General features: G+C 47.6%; 1 protein-coding gene across 1 annotated transcript; it reads right to left on the bottom strand.

Annotated features, from left to right (window-relative positions):
• Nucleotides 1-1,764: 1,764 nt before the first annotated feature.
• SRP72 (signal recognition particle 72) lies at nt 1,765-17,203 on the bottom strand. Its single transcript, XM_055794654.1, has 19 exons — nt 17,023-17,203; nt 15,696-15,816; nt 13,491-13,614; nt 12,544-12,687; nt 11,653-11,764; nt 10,431-10,462; nt 9,682-9,806; nt 9,532-9,589; nt 9,221-9,352; nt 8,694-8,822; nt 8,116-8,188; nt 7,496-7,560; nt 6,412-6,507; nt 5,868-5,971; nt 4,597-4,674; nt 3,797-3,934; nt 3,508-3,545; nt 3,030-3,189; nt 1,765-2,021 (listed from the first exon to the last, which is right to left on the bottom strand). The coding sequence occupies exons 1-19, from the start codon at nt 17,138-17,140 to the stop codon at nt 1,847-1,849; spliced, it is 2,022 nt and encodes a 673-aa protein (XP_055650629.1). The 5' UTR covers nt 17,141-17,203; the 3' UTR covers nt 1,765-1,846.

The raw sequence follows: 17,203 nt of genomic DNA, 5'->3' as shown, positions 1-17,203 counted from the left end.
GCTGCGGGCGCACCGGCCCCGCGCGCCGCCGCCCCCCGCCCCCGCCCCGCAGCGGGGTTTGCCCCCGCCCCCGGCACCGCGCCGCTCGCGGCCGGCCGGGGCTCCGGCCACGCGTGCCCAGAGGGGGCGCGGGGAGGGCGCAGCGCTGCGTTCCCCGCTCCGGGTCACCCTCCAGCAACCGCACCCGCAGGGCACCCCCGCTCCCCGGGCACCCCCGAGAGCGCCATCTCCAGCAACGGCCGCTGCCAGCGCCTCCCAACGCTGCTTCTCCGCGCCCCGCTCTTCCTCCTTCAGACCCAGCCCCCTCCCCAGATGCTCCCAGTCAAGGGTAAAGGCTGGATTCCACTTCGGCTTTGACTCCGTGGGCACTCAGGCTGTGCTGTCGGGGTTTTTTAAGCCACAGTAACATTCCCCTTGCTTCCCACCTCTTCGGGCCCTTTACATTCTTCCCGGGACAGCAGCCTTTCCCTTTTAGCCTGACATCTGACTACTCTCCCCCAGGTGCTATTTCTACACACTGAACATCCATGTACGGTGTCCTGGTTTCAGCTGGGATGGAGTTAATTTTCCTCTTAGTAGCTGGTGCAGTGCTGTGTTCTGGCTCTGATGTTTTTAGTTGTTGCTGGGTGATGTTTATGCTAAACTTGTCAGTTCCTTGGGCCCTGCTAGCCAGAGGGCTGGGGGAGCACAGGGAACTGGGAGGGGACACAGCCAGGGCAGGTGACCCAAACTGGTCAAAGGGATATTCCATACCATATGGCATCATACCGAGTACATAAACTGGGGGAAGAAGGAGGAAGGGGACTTCTGGCATTTGTCTTCCCAAGTCACCATTACGCGTGATGGAGCCCTGCCTTCCTGGGATGGCCAAACACCTGCCTGCCCATGGGGAGTGGTGAATGAATTCCTTGGTTTGCTTGCATGCACGGCTTTTGCTTTACCTATTAAATTGTTCTTATCTCAGCCCCCGAGTTTTACATTCCTTTCCAATCTTCCTTCCCATCCCTCTGGGTGAGGGGGAGCCAGCAAGCAGCTGCATGGTACTTGGGTGCCGGCTGGGGTTAAACCTCAACATATTGAAAAAAGTTTTTGCTACATTCAGACCAAAGCACGTGTTTCAAGAGATGCTTAGGGGGTCCCTGTGGGGCACCAGGAGAGCAGACACATCTTCCATCTCACCACCAGATCCCACTTGGGAAGTGCAATGCCTCTTCAATGCAGCCCATCACCACAACCAGCCGCTTTGTTTTAGCTCACTCCTGTTTTGCCAAGCCCCCCAGGATAAGGCAGGTGGCTTGCAGAAAAGGGGACGCCAAGTCAGCTGCCACATGCTTTGCCGTGCTTTCTCCTAACAGCCTTGTTGTCCCCCTTCACATTACCTTCTCCTGCATAATCCAGCCCATATGTTGTTTTCCAAGACCCTTTGTGCCTGTGCTTGTTAGTGGTCGATGACTGACTGGGATGAGACAGAGAAGACAGTGCTTGTGTCACACAGACACACTGTCAGATAATCTGTTGAATGCCTTCACTAACATACAGAGGAGGAACATACATTTCAAGTTCTTGATTATTCCACATCTTTTAAATGTTTGGCAACACAGATTTCTTCTCAGGGGCCGCGTCTGAGTTTGATGGCAATACCCTAAGTCACAGTGAGGGCAAGCACGAGGAAGGAAATACGGTGAGCAGACACAGCATGGTGCTTATACCAGCCCACCTCCCCCCAGACCACTGACAGGCAGGACAGAGATCTGGATGCCAAGAGTCTTTCGCCAGCGCTTGCTTTTGACCTTTATTCTGCAACCAGCATCACCTATTGAAGGAGGGAGGTTACACATCCTGCTTTTTACCATCCTCCTTTAGCCCCTTTCTTCTTCTTCTGTTGCTGTTTCTTCTTGGTAGCTGGGGCACCAGCTGGTTTTTGGTGCCGGGGAGGGATGACGTTACTTGTGGCCGATACAGCTGCAGCGCTGCCGGGCCGAGGGGAGGTAGGTGGGCTGCTGGCAGTCCTACTGGCATCCCTGCAGGGAAGATGAGAGAAAGAGGTATCACATGTGCTCACAACCACCTGCAAGACGTGGCAGTACTGCAGGAAGCTGACAGCAAAAAAAATAGCAGCTGCCCCATAAGACAGCATTAGGTAGTGTTATGTATGGGAGGGCACTCACGCAAGGAGATCTTAAATAAGCTTCAACATATATAGAATGCTGATGGATGATGGGAACATGTCTGAAAGGGCAGGCAATCCCCTTCTAACTGATGTTCACTAGACAGTGTAAGTCCTCAACACTGAAAGCAAAGCTAAGTTTTGAACAGACACAGGACAGCTCACACAACACATGGGAAGCCTTTCAGGCCCCCACGCTCAGGCAGTACAAACCCAACATACTTTCTCTCTCCTTAAACACAAAGGCATGTTTGTGCCAGCTCTCCTTGCAAACACTGCTCAAGCCAACAGTGCCACAAAAGGCTTTTCATGCTTCTGTTTTGAGACGGCTGCATAAAGAGAAACTATCAGACAGCACTGGCAATTCCCTGTGTTGCTATTATTTTAGAAGTACTTCCTTCTCTCAGATGCTAGTAAGTCACCATCTTGCTGTCAGGCCTCATACACAATGGTAAACCCTGATTCCAGCTTGAATAGAGTCAGCTTAGAAGGAAATAGAGTGTTTTCCAAAATCATGGCTAATTGCTCTCCAGCTGGCAAAAGACTTGAAAGCAAATAGCTTGAGAGAAAGCATGCAAAATCAATCTCATCATCAAAGCTAAAAAAGCACACTGAAAGACTATGGGCATTTTATTTGCACCCTGGCACCTTCAAGCACAACTATAATATAATTTTGGGTTTCAGTCACCTATAGGGATCTTCAGGAAGAACAGATGGTAGAAGGTTCCAGTGGCAAGGTACAGTTTCACTTGTGCTACCCACAGCTGGCATGACAAGAGGCACAGAAAAGCAGCACAAACCCAGCCCTCCCAGCCACCCAGAAGCGATTCCCCACACCAAACCCTGCAAAATGGGTACTTACAGTTCAGAGGAGCCAGCTGTGGTTGAACCCTGAGTCCCCTTGCCAACCTGATCCTTCTTCTTGCCCTTCTTCCGTCCACGATAGTAGGAACGCTCTCGCATTGGAAGCCACCGCTCAGGGTCGGGAGTCACCTTGGGGTCATAGTTCTTAGGCAGCTTTCCTGCAGAACACGCAGTGCCGGCACATGAGAGTCGGGTCAACGCACTAGAGAGGCATCACCAATGGATACACGGGGGGGGGGGGGCGGGGGGGGCGGGGCAAAGAGCCCAGCAACCCACATCAGCCTATCTGGGTGTTGCTCTCACTTCGATGGAAAAATGCCCCATCCAAACAAGCTATCATGAAGATCTAGGTTCACAGGGACCCAGTCCCAGCAAGGGCTCCTGCTCCTGGGAAGCTGAAGGGTGGCTATTTGAAGAAACAATCTGGCTAGCTCTCTGGAGCTGTGCCCTGTCAACAGCTAGGAAATGCAACTTACCCTTCTTTTTTTTCTTCTTCTTCTTCATATCCCCTTGGCTGAAAAGCAAGAAGGGAAACAGCCACTGTGACACAGCAGACAAGTCAACAAAAAATAGCTCTGGAAGAAGCTAAACCATTCTCATCTTTCTCAAACCTTGGTCTGCTGCTACCTGAAGCTCCTTGCAGTTAAAACACCGGTCTCCCTTTCCACCAGTCTCCCGTCAACAGCAATGCCCCCACCACACCAGGTGTAGTTCTTGTGGCAGCCCAAAAAGTGACTGCACCAGAGCTACAGCAGCCTGATTTACCCTTGCTCCTTCTGCTGGTTGTCTCCGGTGAGCTTCCCAGCTTTCTTCCGAACATAGGTTGCTCCATGGGAGTTTTCCAGCGCATCAACATCTACTTTCAGTGACAGGGTGTCCGAGGAAGGCAAGTGTTTGCTAAGACTGCAAGGGGCAAGTTCAGGAATGCAAACTAGCAAGCAAAAAGATAATCATCCAGGTTTGTCCAGATACCAACAGACAACTTCAGCTTGAACAGATCTGGCCTGTAAGCAATGCAGACACCAGGCAGACCTACAAGCCTAGTTCTGTCTCTCTCACCAGCTTCCCACACAAACTGGGATGAGCTGCTTAATTGCCATCTGCCTCATTTTTCCCTCCTTTGATACAGGGACAGAAGCAGCAACCACCTCTGAAACCTGCTCAGGGTGGCAAAAGCAGTATATGAACCTGGTATTTTGGGTCAGTGAGAGCTTATTTTATCAGGCACTTTTTTTTTTTTTTATCCTGCATTACTACCACAGGTTTAAGATTCCAACACAACAGACTGGGAAGAGCTCCTATTGTGGTTCCACCTAGTCTTAAGTTACTAATTCTCAGAGAGAAGGAGGCCAAAGACAAAATGATCCTGGGATCCCACAGTAATCAAGCCAATTAGGGAAATAATCTAGCTCCAGACAACTTGACCTGGATATATAGCTGTTCTGGAGATGTTCCTTGCCTTTCTTCAGGTGAGAGTGAGTCTGTATTCCCCGCACAGCAGAAATCCAAGGGAGCAATGTCCAAACATCTCTTTCTTTGCTCTTATACCACCATCAAAAGGATACACTTTAGCTTTTTCAGGGTCTACCAGGGAGTAGGCAGAGATGAGCTGTGCCAGAGTATGCACATCTTTTGGGTTTTGCCTTTGTAGGGGGGGAAAGAAAAAAAAAATGAAAAGGACCAAGTTACCAAGGTACACACTCATCCCAAAGGCTGGTATCACCATGCAGTGCTTGCTGCTGCAGCATAGCTGCTATCTGTGGAGACAGGCATGTCAAGTCCATGGTCTCCTCCAGAGCACCAAACATCACTGGTGTGGACAAAAAGAGGTGCAGACATCTCCACAGTATCATGAAGCAGGCAATGTGTCCTGGTTTCAGCTAGGATAGTTAATTTTCTTAGTAACTGGTGCAGTGGTGTGTTTTGGATTTGGAGTGAAAATAATATAGCACACAGATTTTTTAGTTGTTGCTAAGTACTATTTATACTAATTCAAGGACTTTCCAGTTTCTCAGGCTTTGCTAGCAAGAGGTCTGAAGGGGCACAAGAAATTGGGAGGGGACGCAGCCAGAACAGCTGACCCGAACAAACCAAAGGGATACTCCATACCATAGAACATCATGCTGAGTATATAAAGCTGGGGGAAAAAGAAGGAGGAAGGGGGACATCTGGAGCCATGATGTTTGTCTTCCCAAGTCACCATTACGCGTGATGGAGCCCTGCCTTCCTGGGGATGGCTGAACACCTGCCTGCCCATGGGGAGTGGGGAATGAATCCCTTGTTCTGCTCTGCTTGCACAGCTTTTGCTTTACCTATTAAAACTGCCTTTATCTCAACCCACATGCTTTCTCACTTTTACTTTTCTAATTCTCTCCCCCACCCCACTTGGGAGAGTGAGCAAGCAGCTGTGTGGTGCTTAGTCACTGGCTGGGGTTAAACCATGACACAATAAAAGACAAAAATCTCTCAGTTCATAGTAGCAAAAGCAAGTCAGCAATCCCCCAGAAAAGATTCCATCAAGTGCGTAACAAAAACTAAAACCTAGACATCCACAGTTCATGTAGCACTACAAAAAACGATGCATCCCAGTCTCCAAAACAACCTTCACTGCACACAAGAGGTTTCTGGGACAAGTCAAGCAGGGTTTCAAGTGAACATCAGCTATAGATCAAATTAATTCTCCTTCCAAAATATGGCTTTTCATTGCAAAAATGCCCCTGTGCAAAATCAACTCTAAAGGACAGTTACCAGTCAACCAACCAGTCAACATCAACACACACAGTCAAGACACTGTCTCACACCAGAGAGCTCCCTGTTCAGCAACCACCCAACTCACTTCCAGAGCTCCTCCAAGTCGCTGATTGCTTCCTTCTTCCTGCCGTGCTTTAGTTTGAAGTTGGCAGCTTCCCTTATCAGTGACAAATGGACAGGAGACTTTGGCTGAAAGACACAGCAGCCACCATTAGTTCCTCATTATCACAGCATGGAGCCCAGCTCTAGCTGGCTTTAATGCCCAAGACCTGACCAAGGAGAACTGAGTTAGCATCCTGTCACGCAGAAAGGACACCACCTTTGTACTCTAGGATGTGAGGCAGAACTGCATGGCACAAGGCAGCCTGCTGCTCCACAACACTTTCTTATCAGGAAGAGGGCCTGATTGCTACCTTTGGGCACCCACAGCCACCACTCTCCCCATCTGACAGGTGTTGCACAGCTTATCTAAAATAAAACGAACGCTCACAAAACAGGAGCCAACAGGTCTCTAAAACCCCAACTGGATGAGCCGCTGGGGCTAAGCATAAACAGGAGAAGCTGAGCTGGACCAGCTAGAAAAAAACTGAGACAAATCCTTGCACGTTAACTCCTCTGGTTTTACTTGCCTGGAATTGCTGATACCACTGGATAGCCTGTGTGAAGACCTCAATTGCACTGTCAATGTCCTCTTCGTGACTGTACATAGTCACCAACGCAGACACCTGCAAACATTCAAGAGCTGCTTACAGCACATCTTCAAACAAGCCATCTATAGCCAGAGAGTCAGCAGTTAACTGACGGGATTTCCTAAAAGTATTGTTAATGTAAGCCTCCTGCTCTGTCCCTAAAAACCAGCTGTGCTAACAGGCAGGATACCCAGGTGATACCTTCCTACCCAGGTCACTCCCAAAGAAATGACCCCAACAATCCTCCTCCTACGGTACAACCTTAAGACTGCATTCACGGAAAGAACCTCCTTGTCTTGGCACTTTCTTTGCTTGCCACTGGACAGTTTTGTTAGAAACCCCTTTTCTTCCCACATTCTCTATCCTAAGAGCCACAAAAAAAGAAATTGGCACTGAAGAGACGATACAGACACCACCTGTTTGTCTACATCCCAGTCACAACCAGAGGTGACTCAAGGCAAAGAGCTGGTGTTGCTGACTGCCCCTATAAATTACTTAGACCATTCACACTTGCAATTGGAACAGATCTACAACTATCAGCCTCCACACAAAAGGCTTATACAGTACACGAGCATTTTCAAGGTCATCAAACATGAATACCGTATGAGGACATGTATGCAGATCGGGCTGATGCTGTGGGGATGGAACACATGGCACTTTCTCCCCAATATCTGTTGTTCTAAAGCTGCTTCAAGAACATCCCAAAAGTACATACCAGGGAAGCAGCTCCAGTCATGTTATGCAAGTAAATCCAGGCAACACGCAGGTGTAAGGGACTGTGAGAGAGTGGGAACATAGCCAGAGAGCATCTCTGCTGACAGGCAGAGTACTTCTGTGGCTAAGTTCAGGCCACCTGATGCAAGTTATAATCCCACCTTTGTCCAAAACAAGGAAGATGGGCTCAAAATCCCTGCAAACACTCAGTTCAAGTGAAAACCACAGGGAAGAGGCAACAAGGAGCGGGCAGTACAAAGCTGTGCTACAAGGGAAAAACCTCACACAGTTCAGACTGAGTTTTGCTTACCATACCAGGCTTGTGCTGCAGTTCTTCTATGCTCCTCAGGATCATGCAGGCTTTGGTTACACTGCCTATAAGAGAGACCGGAGGAATATGCTCTGAATGGTGTGGTAACACTTCACCCCGCCAGTAAACTTCCAGCCAAAGGTAAACAATGGGGACATAACAGTCCCCTTCTCAGAACACCTCCCCCTTTTCCAGGAATAAAGGGCAGGCCTCCACACAAAGGACTCTTCCACCCTTGCCACATCCTGCAAGGGTTCAGAAGCAAGCTTTTGCAGGCAGGGTCTTCTCTTCCAAGAGCAACTCTGCCATCTGACTGTACACAGGAATGGTAGCATCAGAGAGCCCCCACTGCTCCCAAGACCCTCCTGCTCCAGAACAGATTTAGCCCTATTACTCACAAAGACTGTGTGCCAGAGACCTGTGGAGCATGGACATCCAGACATTAAGCCGTGAGCACATTCTGCCATAGCCATATATATAGAATACCTGACTGAAAGCATCTCTGCTCGCCCCCTGTCACAACTGTAACTGCAGCAAAGATCACCCTAAAGCCTGTTTTTCTCATCCCTTGTACCATTATCACGTGCAAACATCTTGCAACAATGGAGGACACTGGATACCTTGAGCAATTTTTAGCTGGGCCATCGTCAGCTTGATCTCAGCTGCACTGGCAGGGTGCTGGTCTGCAAAGTCCTGAGAGACAGAAGAAAGAATTCAACATGTGTGTGGGTACCAGGTTGCTGCTCTGCTGAATCATATCTCAAGCTCAGTCACAGCAAACCGGCAACAGCCAAAGGAAGCTTTCCAGCACTGGCAGGCTTCAGCACACAGCAGAAGGTTCCAAAGTGTACCAGTGGCCCATCATCCTCTCAGATTTCTGTCCCAGGCCACTCACTCCCTCCAAAACAGAGACTGTTGCAAAGCACTTGCAAGCAGGGCAGCAGAGCCCACTGCTTACCCTAGAAGTCTACTACAGCTTCCCAAGCCTAAAAATCAAGAGGTGCAAGGGAACTATTTCCCCTTAAAAGCAGCATCGTTCAGTTGGGTATAAATGCTTTCCAGCAGCGTTAAACCAAACCAAAATAAGCACAGCCAGATACCCTGCAAAATTTAAACCAGACAAAAACTAAAGGATACAGCAAAGGAGACCACAAAGCACAAGTTTAAATAGAGCTTGGCCAACTTTCTCTGAACCTACCTGCAGAAGCCCTACAGCCTTTGCATGCTGCTTCTCGCGACACAGTTGGGCTGCCTGGATAAGCACAGGGAGCAGATGCTCAGGACTCTGTGACTGCAGGCTTGCTGACAGCTTGCGGCACTGATCTGCCTGAGAAGTGGGAAGAGAGAACACATTTTTCTTAACCTCTGCAAGCACCTAATGCAAGGCTAACATACCAGTTTTATCTAAGATGTTATTGATGGCTTCCCTGAAATGCATACACAGAACAAGACAAGTCCTCTTGGCGGCACTTCAGATGCATCTAAGAACCCCACACAGCCCTTCTGTCTCTAGTCATCTCCACACCACCCTCCCTACAGCAACACTCAAGTCACTACACAATAAGCTGGCTGTTCTTTTAGGGATAATTTTTTTTTCTCCTCACTTATGTGCCTAAAACAAGTTGTCTTATCTTCTGACACAGAACAGCTGCATATTCATTTTTGCCTAGCCAAACTCCTGTGGAGTACATCTGTAGCTATTTACTGCAGATCAGTTTCGCCCACCTGGTTAGTGTACATTGCCAGCAAAGCTTTGTTGAATTCAATCGCCTGAAGCTGTTTCTTAGAAAGTTTATGCTCAACACCTTCTGCATTGGTCAGCTTCACCTTCTTCTTTGAGTCAAAAACATTTTGGTCCTGGGGAAATGACACATCATTAGAAGATTTCACTACATTCCTTGAAGAAGAAAAGGTCTCTGGGTCTGCAAATTAACTACTCTTTAGGAAAGAGTCTTTCCTAGTTATTTCCCTTCTCTAGACAGAAGCAGAGAAGCAAGCTGAGTAACCCCCTTGAAAGCAGCAAGGTAATTCTATACCTTGTTAATGGTGATGATGTTATTCGCAATGACAGCAAGGAGTCCTACATCTGTTGGCCTGCAGGTAAGAAAAGTAGAAAGCACATCGTTATTAAGTAGTGGTCTTTCTACAAATGCAAGACTGAGCATTTGTTTTAGAAAAGCCCTTACTTCAACTTGATTATTTGATTGTAGAGCTGTAGAGCATCCTCTGTACGACCCTGCAGTTGCATGATATAAGCCATCTGACCATGAATAATGGCCAGTTCAGCCTCAATGTCTTCCTCTGTCACATCCTGAAAGCAAATCAAGGCAAAAAGAAATGAAGCTGCCATCTCACCTCTCTTCCCCTGGCTTCAGCATTCTGCTAGCAACCATCTATGAGCTATCCTGGGCAGTATTAGCAGCAAGGTATCCCAGCTACTACAGGTGAAGGCTGTAACCACAGCACAAACACAAGCATATCTGGATTAAACCAGGAGAAAAGAAAGCTTCACCTGCTCCTGCAAGAATCTGAAGATACCCTTAATTTGTGCACTGAATCTGCCCCTCTGCTTGAACCAACAACCGTGATTACAAATTTCCTGTTTCCCACCACCCACCCAGCGTGTTCATCCTCAGCAGGGGTGGGTCACAGGGAGGTTTCGAATGACCTGTACCCCTCCTGCCCGCACCAGCACAGGCAACCGTGCAAGGCACACAGCAGCAATCAGTTTGCAGCATTAGCTCCCCTTCTGCAAACAGCCATGGCTGCTGCCCCAGCCTCACAAGCTGGAACCAGCAGCAGTAGCAGGTCTTGCAGGGTAACCCTGCACCGCAGCTTTGGCTATCCTCTGGCTATCTGCAGTACACTTTATGAGCGCACCCTCGTTCATGCTGGTGCAAAGCGAGCACTTTCCAGAACAACATCAAGAACTTACAGAATCTTCTGACAGCGATTGGCGACACAGGTCTAGAAGGAAAACCAAATTGAAGAACACAATTCAGAAGGCTTTAGGGCAAAAAACTGCCTAGAAGCATGGGGGACCATATACTTTTTTTTATGTATCCCTGAAACTTCTGCAGCATTACAAAGGCACATCAGACTACAAGACTGATTAGGGATGGGACTGAGCCTGAGCAAGATGACTAAATGATGCAGAAGAAATACTAAATGCACAGGAGATACTGTCTCTCCCAGAGCTGCCGTCTGGGAATGGAGTCACACACTCATTTTCCACCCCTGAGCAAATTTCCTTAAACCTAGCTCCTCATCTTTTCCATAGGGATCACTCAGCTGCAACTGCACTCACCATCTTAGGAGTTATTTTAAGTGCTGCAAAACTGCAATACTCACATTACACCACCCTTTATGGAGCAGCAATTCCATCACTTTTCTGTACACACACCAGCCACTTAACTTTCTCATATACCTCACCGTAACATCACTTGCTTTGCTCTCCAAAGGACTATTATCACATATAGGCTCAAATTACACATGCTTAATAAACCAGTTATATGGGAAAGCTGCTATTCTACCATCAAAATCGGGACAACAGACTGACCTATATACCTGCAAGAGCAATTAGATCAGAAAGAAACTAATTCTTCCTAATTCTCCTCCCCAGCCTTTTTTTTTTTTTTCCCCCTTTTTTTTTTTAAACACATACAAAATCCCCCTTTCACCTCATAGGAAAAAAAACCTCTTTACAAAAAGGTTCATTTATTGGCTTATACTAATTTCATATCTAATTCAGACCATGAAGTTGTTGGGGTTTTTTTATAGTGTATGTTTACATATATACATATACTAAAAAACCAGACATTAGAATAGGTGAAACATTTCATGCTTATGAGAACAGACCACACTCATGTCTACTTCCTACTTCAAAAAACTGCTTAAAGGCACTGAACACCAACCAGGGGGCTGTAACAGAGTTAGGAGATTGTACGTGCTGCATGGCTCTGGAAAAGAGCTGCAGAGGAACGCTTCTACAGAAACACCAGTTCTGTCAGGAAACATCGGGAAAGCTACAACAAAAACTGACCAGCAGCAGGATTTAAGTTTTCAGAATCTCTTTCCCTCTAAGTAAGTTTGTCTATAGAGAACAAGTAACTACTTCTACCACACAAGGCTTCCCTCTCACCTCACCATGTTTTTACCTTCTGCTTTCTGTAGTTTTTTCATTGCTTCATTCAACTTTCCTTGCCCAATCAATGCACATGCACTGTTATAACACAGCTCGTAGGTAGCTTCTCGAAGGCCCAAATCCTCCTAGCATGAAAAGCAAATGTAATACTGAATAAACACCAATTGATCTAGACAGATTTAACAGGCAACGGACACAAACTACAGTTTTCATGTACATTCAAACTAGTCCTTGCAAAATACAATCAGAGGCAATTTTAAAAGGGCACACACCTGGCAAATAAGTCACAGTGCAAAGGATCTTCCCTCACACTGTACAAAGTCAGAGGCAACTGACAAGGCATGAATGACACTCAAGCCTGAACTTGGGGACTACTCAGGCTGCTGGAAGAAGGCAGGTAAGGACCACTACTCTAGAGAACTAGAAAGTGGATCCACAGCACTTGAATAGAAAGCTAAGAATGCTGTGCACACCCCTCCAAAGACAAAGACTTCTGAAAAAATGAAAACATTACAGTCTGCACTGTTCATTAATAAAAATATTCCCAAGCACAGCTAGGTAATCCGGCCAGTTAACTTTACCCTGGGCAAGAGGGTAATGAGACAGGGGGAAACACTAGTCATCACAGGTGTTCTGCCTAACGCAGGCTCAGAGAGATGTACTTGTGCTCTGCTTTGACATCTAATAATATGAGTCTACTAGAGATCAAGTGATGTGTAAGTGTAACTCATGAACAATAACAACATTTATTCCTCCATACAAGAAAAGCACTAGGTGATCTTCAATACGCTCAGAAGTCATTAAGAGACATGAACACATTTCTATTCTGTTAAATATCTATGATTCCATACCCTTTATTCGTTGGCTCTCACTCCTACACACATACACACACACACTTACTTACTGGCATCACCTTCTCCCACGTGCTTTGTGCTGCCACAACAGCAGAGAGGTTGGTTTTTCTCTCTTCCTCATACTCATCCTGAGAGTTGCGGATGAGATCCCTGTATGCAGCCAGACAATCATCATAACGCTCCAACCTGTACAACTGAGAAGGGAAAGGGATTAGCTTCAGAATAGTATTTCCCTGTGTACACTAGTAACTACAGCCCCCTTACTCCCTCCCCATGAACTGGGGACAGGGGACCATCATATGTTTTCAGCTGACAGAACTAAAATTTTGCATCTACTTTTAAGGGCAAACTCTACAGATATTTGTACAAGGACTCAAGCAATGACACCAGACACCTGCACAGAAACAGCACAGTTCTTACTCCTAAAATAGCTTCTTTAAAAGCAGCAGTTTACACAGTTTTGCCTTCAAACAGCCTTTTTCCAGATCACTTCACATCTCTGTGAGAGGTATTAAAGGAATGGTCTTTCATGCAGCTAAAAGACGACAGCCAGTTCTTCACAAAACTGTGCTGATTAACCAGGGAGAACCAGAGAAGAAACAGAACTTCTTTTCTGCTTCCTTCCCAACACCCAAGATGTCAGGTCCCACAAACCATTCCTGGACAAGTACCTAATGCAGGCAAATGGCTCAACCACAAATAAATCTCATCAGCTCTCTTCCATCCCCCATGAGCCAGATGACTATTATCAGGCCAGACCCAGGAAGGGAGAGGGAGTCACAAATGTACTGCTTTGGTTCAGTGGCAGTAAGATGACAACTCTGTCTCTAGCAACAGGTGACTGAAGCTCAACAGAAGCTGGACCAGTTGGGAACTGCACCTCTTCTTACCTTCAAAGCAGAGAAGGAAATTCTGTCCCCACACTTGCCCTACATTAGAAGGGGGACAAGGCATCCAGCATATAAAACTCCCACCAGGAAGAAAAGCTTGTAATTACCACTTGTCCATAAAGCTCCTTCAGTTTGTCTGTCTGCTGGCTGGCACTCTGAATGGTCTTGAGAGCATTTTCAATACGATTCAACCTGTATTCACAGTAGGCCTTCTCAAAGGCAATAATGTCACTGCAAAGACAAGACAAAGGCTGACAGCACGCCCTGTAGTCTTCATTCAAAGCATTCACCCACTTGAACACACTTGCTTAAGCAGCCCTTACTACTCACCGCTACATAACCAGAGCCAAACACCAGAGGTGAGAGCACATGATCCCAGATTACTGAATTATGTATCTGCCCAGCACTGAAAATACATTACATCTGCTTTGTGTTCAACAGAGAAGGAATATCAAAACTTCACCTAAAACAAGAGGTTCCTTTTGTCTGGTGTTTCCAGACACATGGCATTTCAAATCCGTCCCTCCAAGCCCACCCTGCCCTCCTACTTACTATGCAAATCGCATGCTTAAGGATAGAACAATACTAAACTTCATTATATGACTCCTTTTTAAGGAGAAAGCATAACATTACAGAAAAAGAATGGTTACTGCAAACTTTCGAAGACAACTGCCTCACACAGACAAAGGAAATTGTATAAAACACAGTCCCTCTTATAGTTTGATACTAAGCCAATGGTAACATTAACCTATTTTGAAATATCAGTGCAGGAGAAGTGCAGCAAAAGGGTTTGTTGATGTTAACATAAAATTGGCTTCAAAGCAAGCTCACACCAGCAGGGAAGCTTTATCAAACAAGCAGAGCCTTGAATACTATGTTCCACCTACACCGCAAGTTACCACTTAAGCCAAAAGAAAATTAATCAGTGATTCCCTTAGTTCACGACTGCTGCCACTTGTCACCGGCTATTTCTTTGCCTATTTACAATTATCTCAGTCCAGCTGAGTATTAAGGGAGTCTGAAAAGAAATGAATGGCATTAAGAATTAAAGCAAAGCAGTGGGCCAGCCTCAGTACGGGACAGGACAACTTCAAGACAGAGCAAGAACCACCACTTTCCCTGCTCTGCAAGATACACAAACAGACACACGGCAGAGCAAAGCTAAAGAAATTCTAGAGAACTCTGAAGGCAGTTGAATTTAGAGAAATTACTCCTACTCCTCACCATCTACTAAAAAAACAAGCTAAGAAACTTGTAGGCGTTGACCTACAGCTCAGTCAGATGGCAACATACATGCTGCAACTACTCTTTCAGGTTTCAGAAAGCAGTTGTGGCCCTAATGGGACCCCTGGCATTAGAAGTGCTCTGTCCACAAGCATATACACTTGTGTTTTACCTCAGGTCTCTTCCAGCTCCCTCTCAGCACAGCATGCAAGCTGGAGCCACTTCCCCACCTTTTGTCTGACACGTGTACGAAAGAAAAGTACTGGTACATAATAACTAGGTAAAAGAAATTCGCTCTTCTAGAAGAGGCATCACTCCCTGTTGCTCCAGGAAATAATGGATTTGTGAATAAGGTAATTACATTTTATACAGCTGTGAACAAAAATGAGGGTGTATTTCATCACACTGATACTAGAAAGTCCTTAATAGAACCAGTATCTGAAATACAAAAATTTTGTTGCCAGGCAGTTCTTAGGTAGCAGTTTTCATCCTAGTCATTGCACAAAGAGCATCTTTTTTAGGAAGAAAATTAGATTCTGCTTAAATGACACAAATAGGAAGCCTGACCTGTTCCCAGACACAAGTGGTCTCCAAGGTCCTGATTTTGCGAACGTACACAAAGGGCTTGCATCACCCCAAAAGCTAAGCAGTACCTTCAGACTGTTGAAGAAAGGACCCCAAGGAGCAGCATGATGAGACAGACAAGCAAAGCTAACAGCTCTTACTGCCACTGGCAAGGGCTTTTTCCTTCTCTCTTCACTCCCTGTGAGACCCGTCTTCTTCCCTTGTACCAGCTATGGTGTTCAACCACGTCAATGAGCAGAATCAGCTCATGAAGGTGGCTGAAAACTAGATTAGAAACAATCCCTTCAACAGTAACAGCAAGATGTTAGACTCTCTCAGACTCATCCAGACCACCTCTCACACCTTGAATAAATCAATGTTTCACTGAGAAGCCCAATCCCAAGGGCTGTGAGCACCTCCTGCTCTTTATTTTGCTGCCTATTAGTCCCTACCACTGAAGCTGCAGCAGCTTCTCAAGGACTTGCTGTTTCATATTTCGTGGAGTACAGCAAAACACAACTCACCTGGTTAACACTTTAGTGTGGGTGTTTATTACACTGAGGGCTTCCTTGAAGTTCCCGTTCTGGATAAGACACACTACTTTACACTGAAGTGCAGTCACATCGTCTTTGTTGATCTGCAGTACTGGAGGGAAAATCAGTTTCAACACAATGCTCTAACTCATTATTAGTCACACTATGGGTCCATAAGAGCCATATGCTTTTACAGTTGCAAAAACCCATCACAGAGAGCTGTCACGTCAATTTAAAATGGTCCTGGTATGGGTTGCTTTGGCTCAGATCATGAAACAAATTCTGTCAGGATAAAGAATCCAGTATAAATACTAAACTAACCCAAAGTGACCACTGTGCTAACATGCCTGGAGCAGAGCTGCACCAAAGGAGCTGTACACAGCGGAACAAACCTTTCACTGGCATTTCACTTCCAAACAGAGAACACAGTGCCAAAGCCTGAGTGCCACGTAAAGCGTATGCAGGAAGAAAAACACCTGATATAGAAGAACAGCATGGCTCTAGACAGGCACCCACTTTATATGCCTTCTGCCAGTGGAAGACAGTGAGGGAGAAGAACTAACGAGAGAGAAATATGTTTTGGTGGTTTGATTTGTTCATGTGATCCCAACTCTCAGATGCGCTGGAACAGGAGAGGAGCCCCTACTCCCTACAAATGGCAAAGACAGAACTTTAAGCCATAACATGCCCTCTATTGCAGTCCCATTTTGGATGCCAAACTATCAAAGCAAAACATCTCAGTGTGGACTCCCACACTCGAGCACGTTATCGCTCCCGACTCTACTGGTCCATACACACACCACTACTCCTCTAGTTCCCAGGGGAAAAGCTCTTCCTCCTACGCTCAAAACTGAAGAAAAACCCAGGAGTAGCTCGGAAGGCTTGGCCCACAGCAAGGGCTGCGGGATGCAACAGAAGCCACCGATGGTCCCGGGGCAGGAGCAGGGCCTGGGGGGCTGCCCTGCTCGGCTCCCCCACCCGCTTCTGCCTCCCCCCCCCCCAGCCCAGGAAAGCCTCGGGAAGCGCGCCGGGCCGCCACCGGGACCCACAACCCTGCTCCCGGGCCCGGCACGGAACCCACAGGCGGCAACCGGAGTGCAGCCGTGTCCCCGCCGCCCTGCCCCCGTGCTAGGTCAAGCCCGCCCGGGCAGAGACCGCGGGGAGCGGCGCCCCGGGAGAGATGTGAGGCGGGGAGGGCGGGGGCGGGACACGGGCGCCCGGCCCGCAGGCCGCCTTCTCCCGGCGGTGCGCGGCCCCGCGGCGCGGCAGGGCCCGGCCCGACGCGGCGGCGGGGGGCGGCACTCCTGTACTCACTCACTTTTGTTAACGGACTTGAGCGCGCGGGCGAAGTCGCCGTTCTGGCCGCAGCGGTTCACCTCGCTCCACAGCGCCGCCGCGGCCCCCGCGCCGCCGGCCGCCGCCGCTGCTGCCGCCATCTTGGAACGGGGAGGAGAAACACGCCGGGGGGCGGGGCCGGCGGCTGCCCCGGAAGCGGAAGT

Source organism: Falco peregrinus, chromosome 2 (assembly GCF_023634155.1).
Source record: "Falco peregrinus isolate bFalPer1 chromosome 2, bFalPer1.pri, whole genome shotgun sequence".
NCBI lineage: Eukaryota > Metazoa > Chordata > Aves > Falconiformes > Falconidae > Falco > Falco peregrinus.
This window is presented reverse-complemented; position numbering and strand designations above follow the sequence as displayed.

What these genes read in the sequence shown, in the direction of transcription:
- SRP72 (XM_055794654.1), bottom strand. Translation starts at nt 17,140, where the DNA reads ATGGCGGCAGCAGCGGCGGCGGCCGGCGGCGCGGGGGCCGCGGCGGCG. An exon ending in CGTGGGAGAAGGTGATGCCA is followed by an intron (nt 11,765 to 12,543) that starts GTAAGTAAGTGT and finishes TTTTCATGCTAG; the next exon opens with GAGGATTTGGGCCTTCGAGA. An exon ending in AGGCTGTAGGGCTTCTGCAG is followed by an intron (nt 8,189 to 8,693) that starts GTAGGTTCAGAG and finishes TCTGTCTCTCAG; the next exon opens with GACTTTGCAGACCAGCACCC.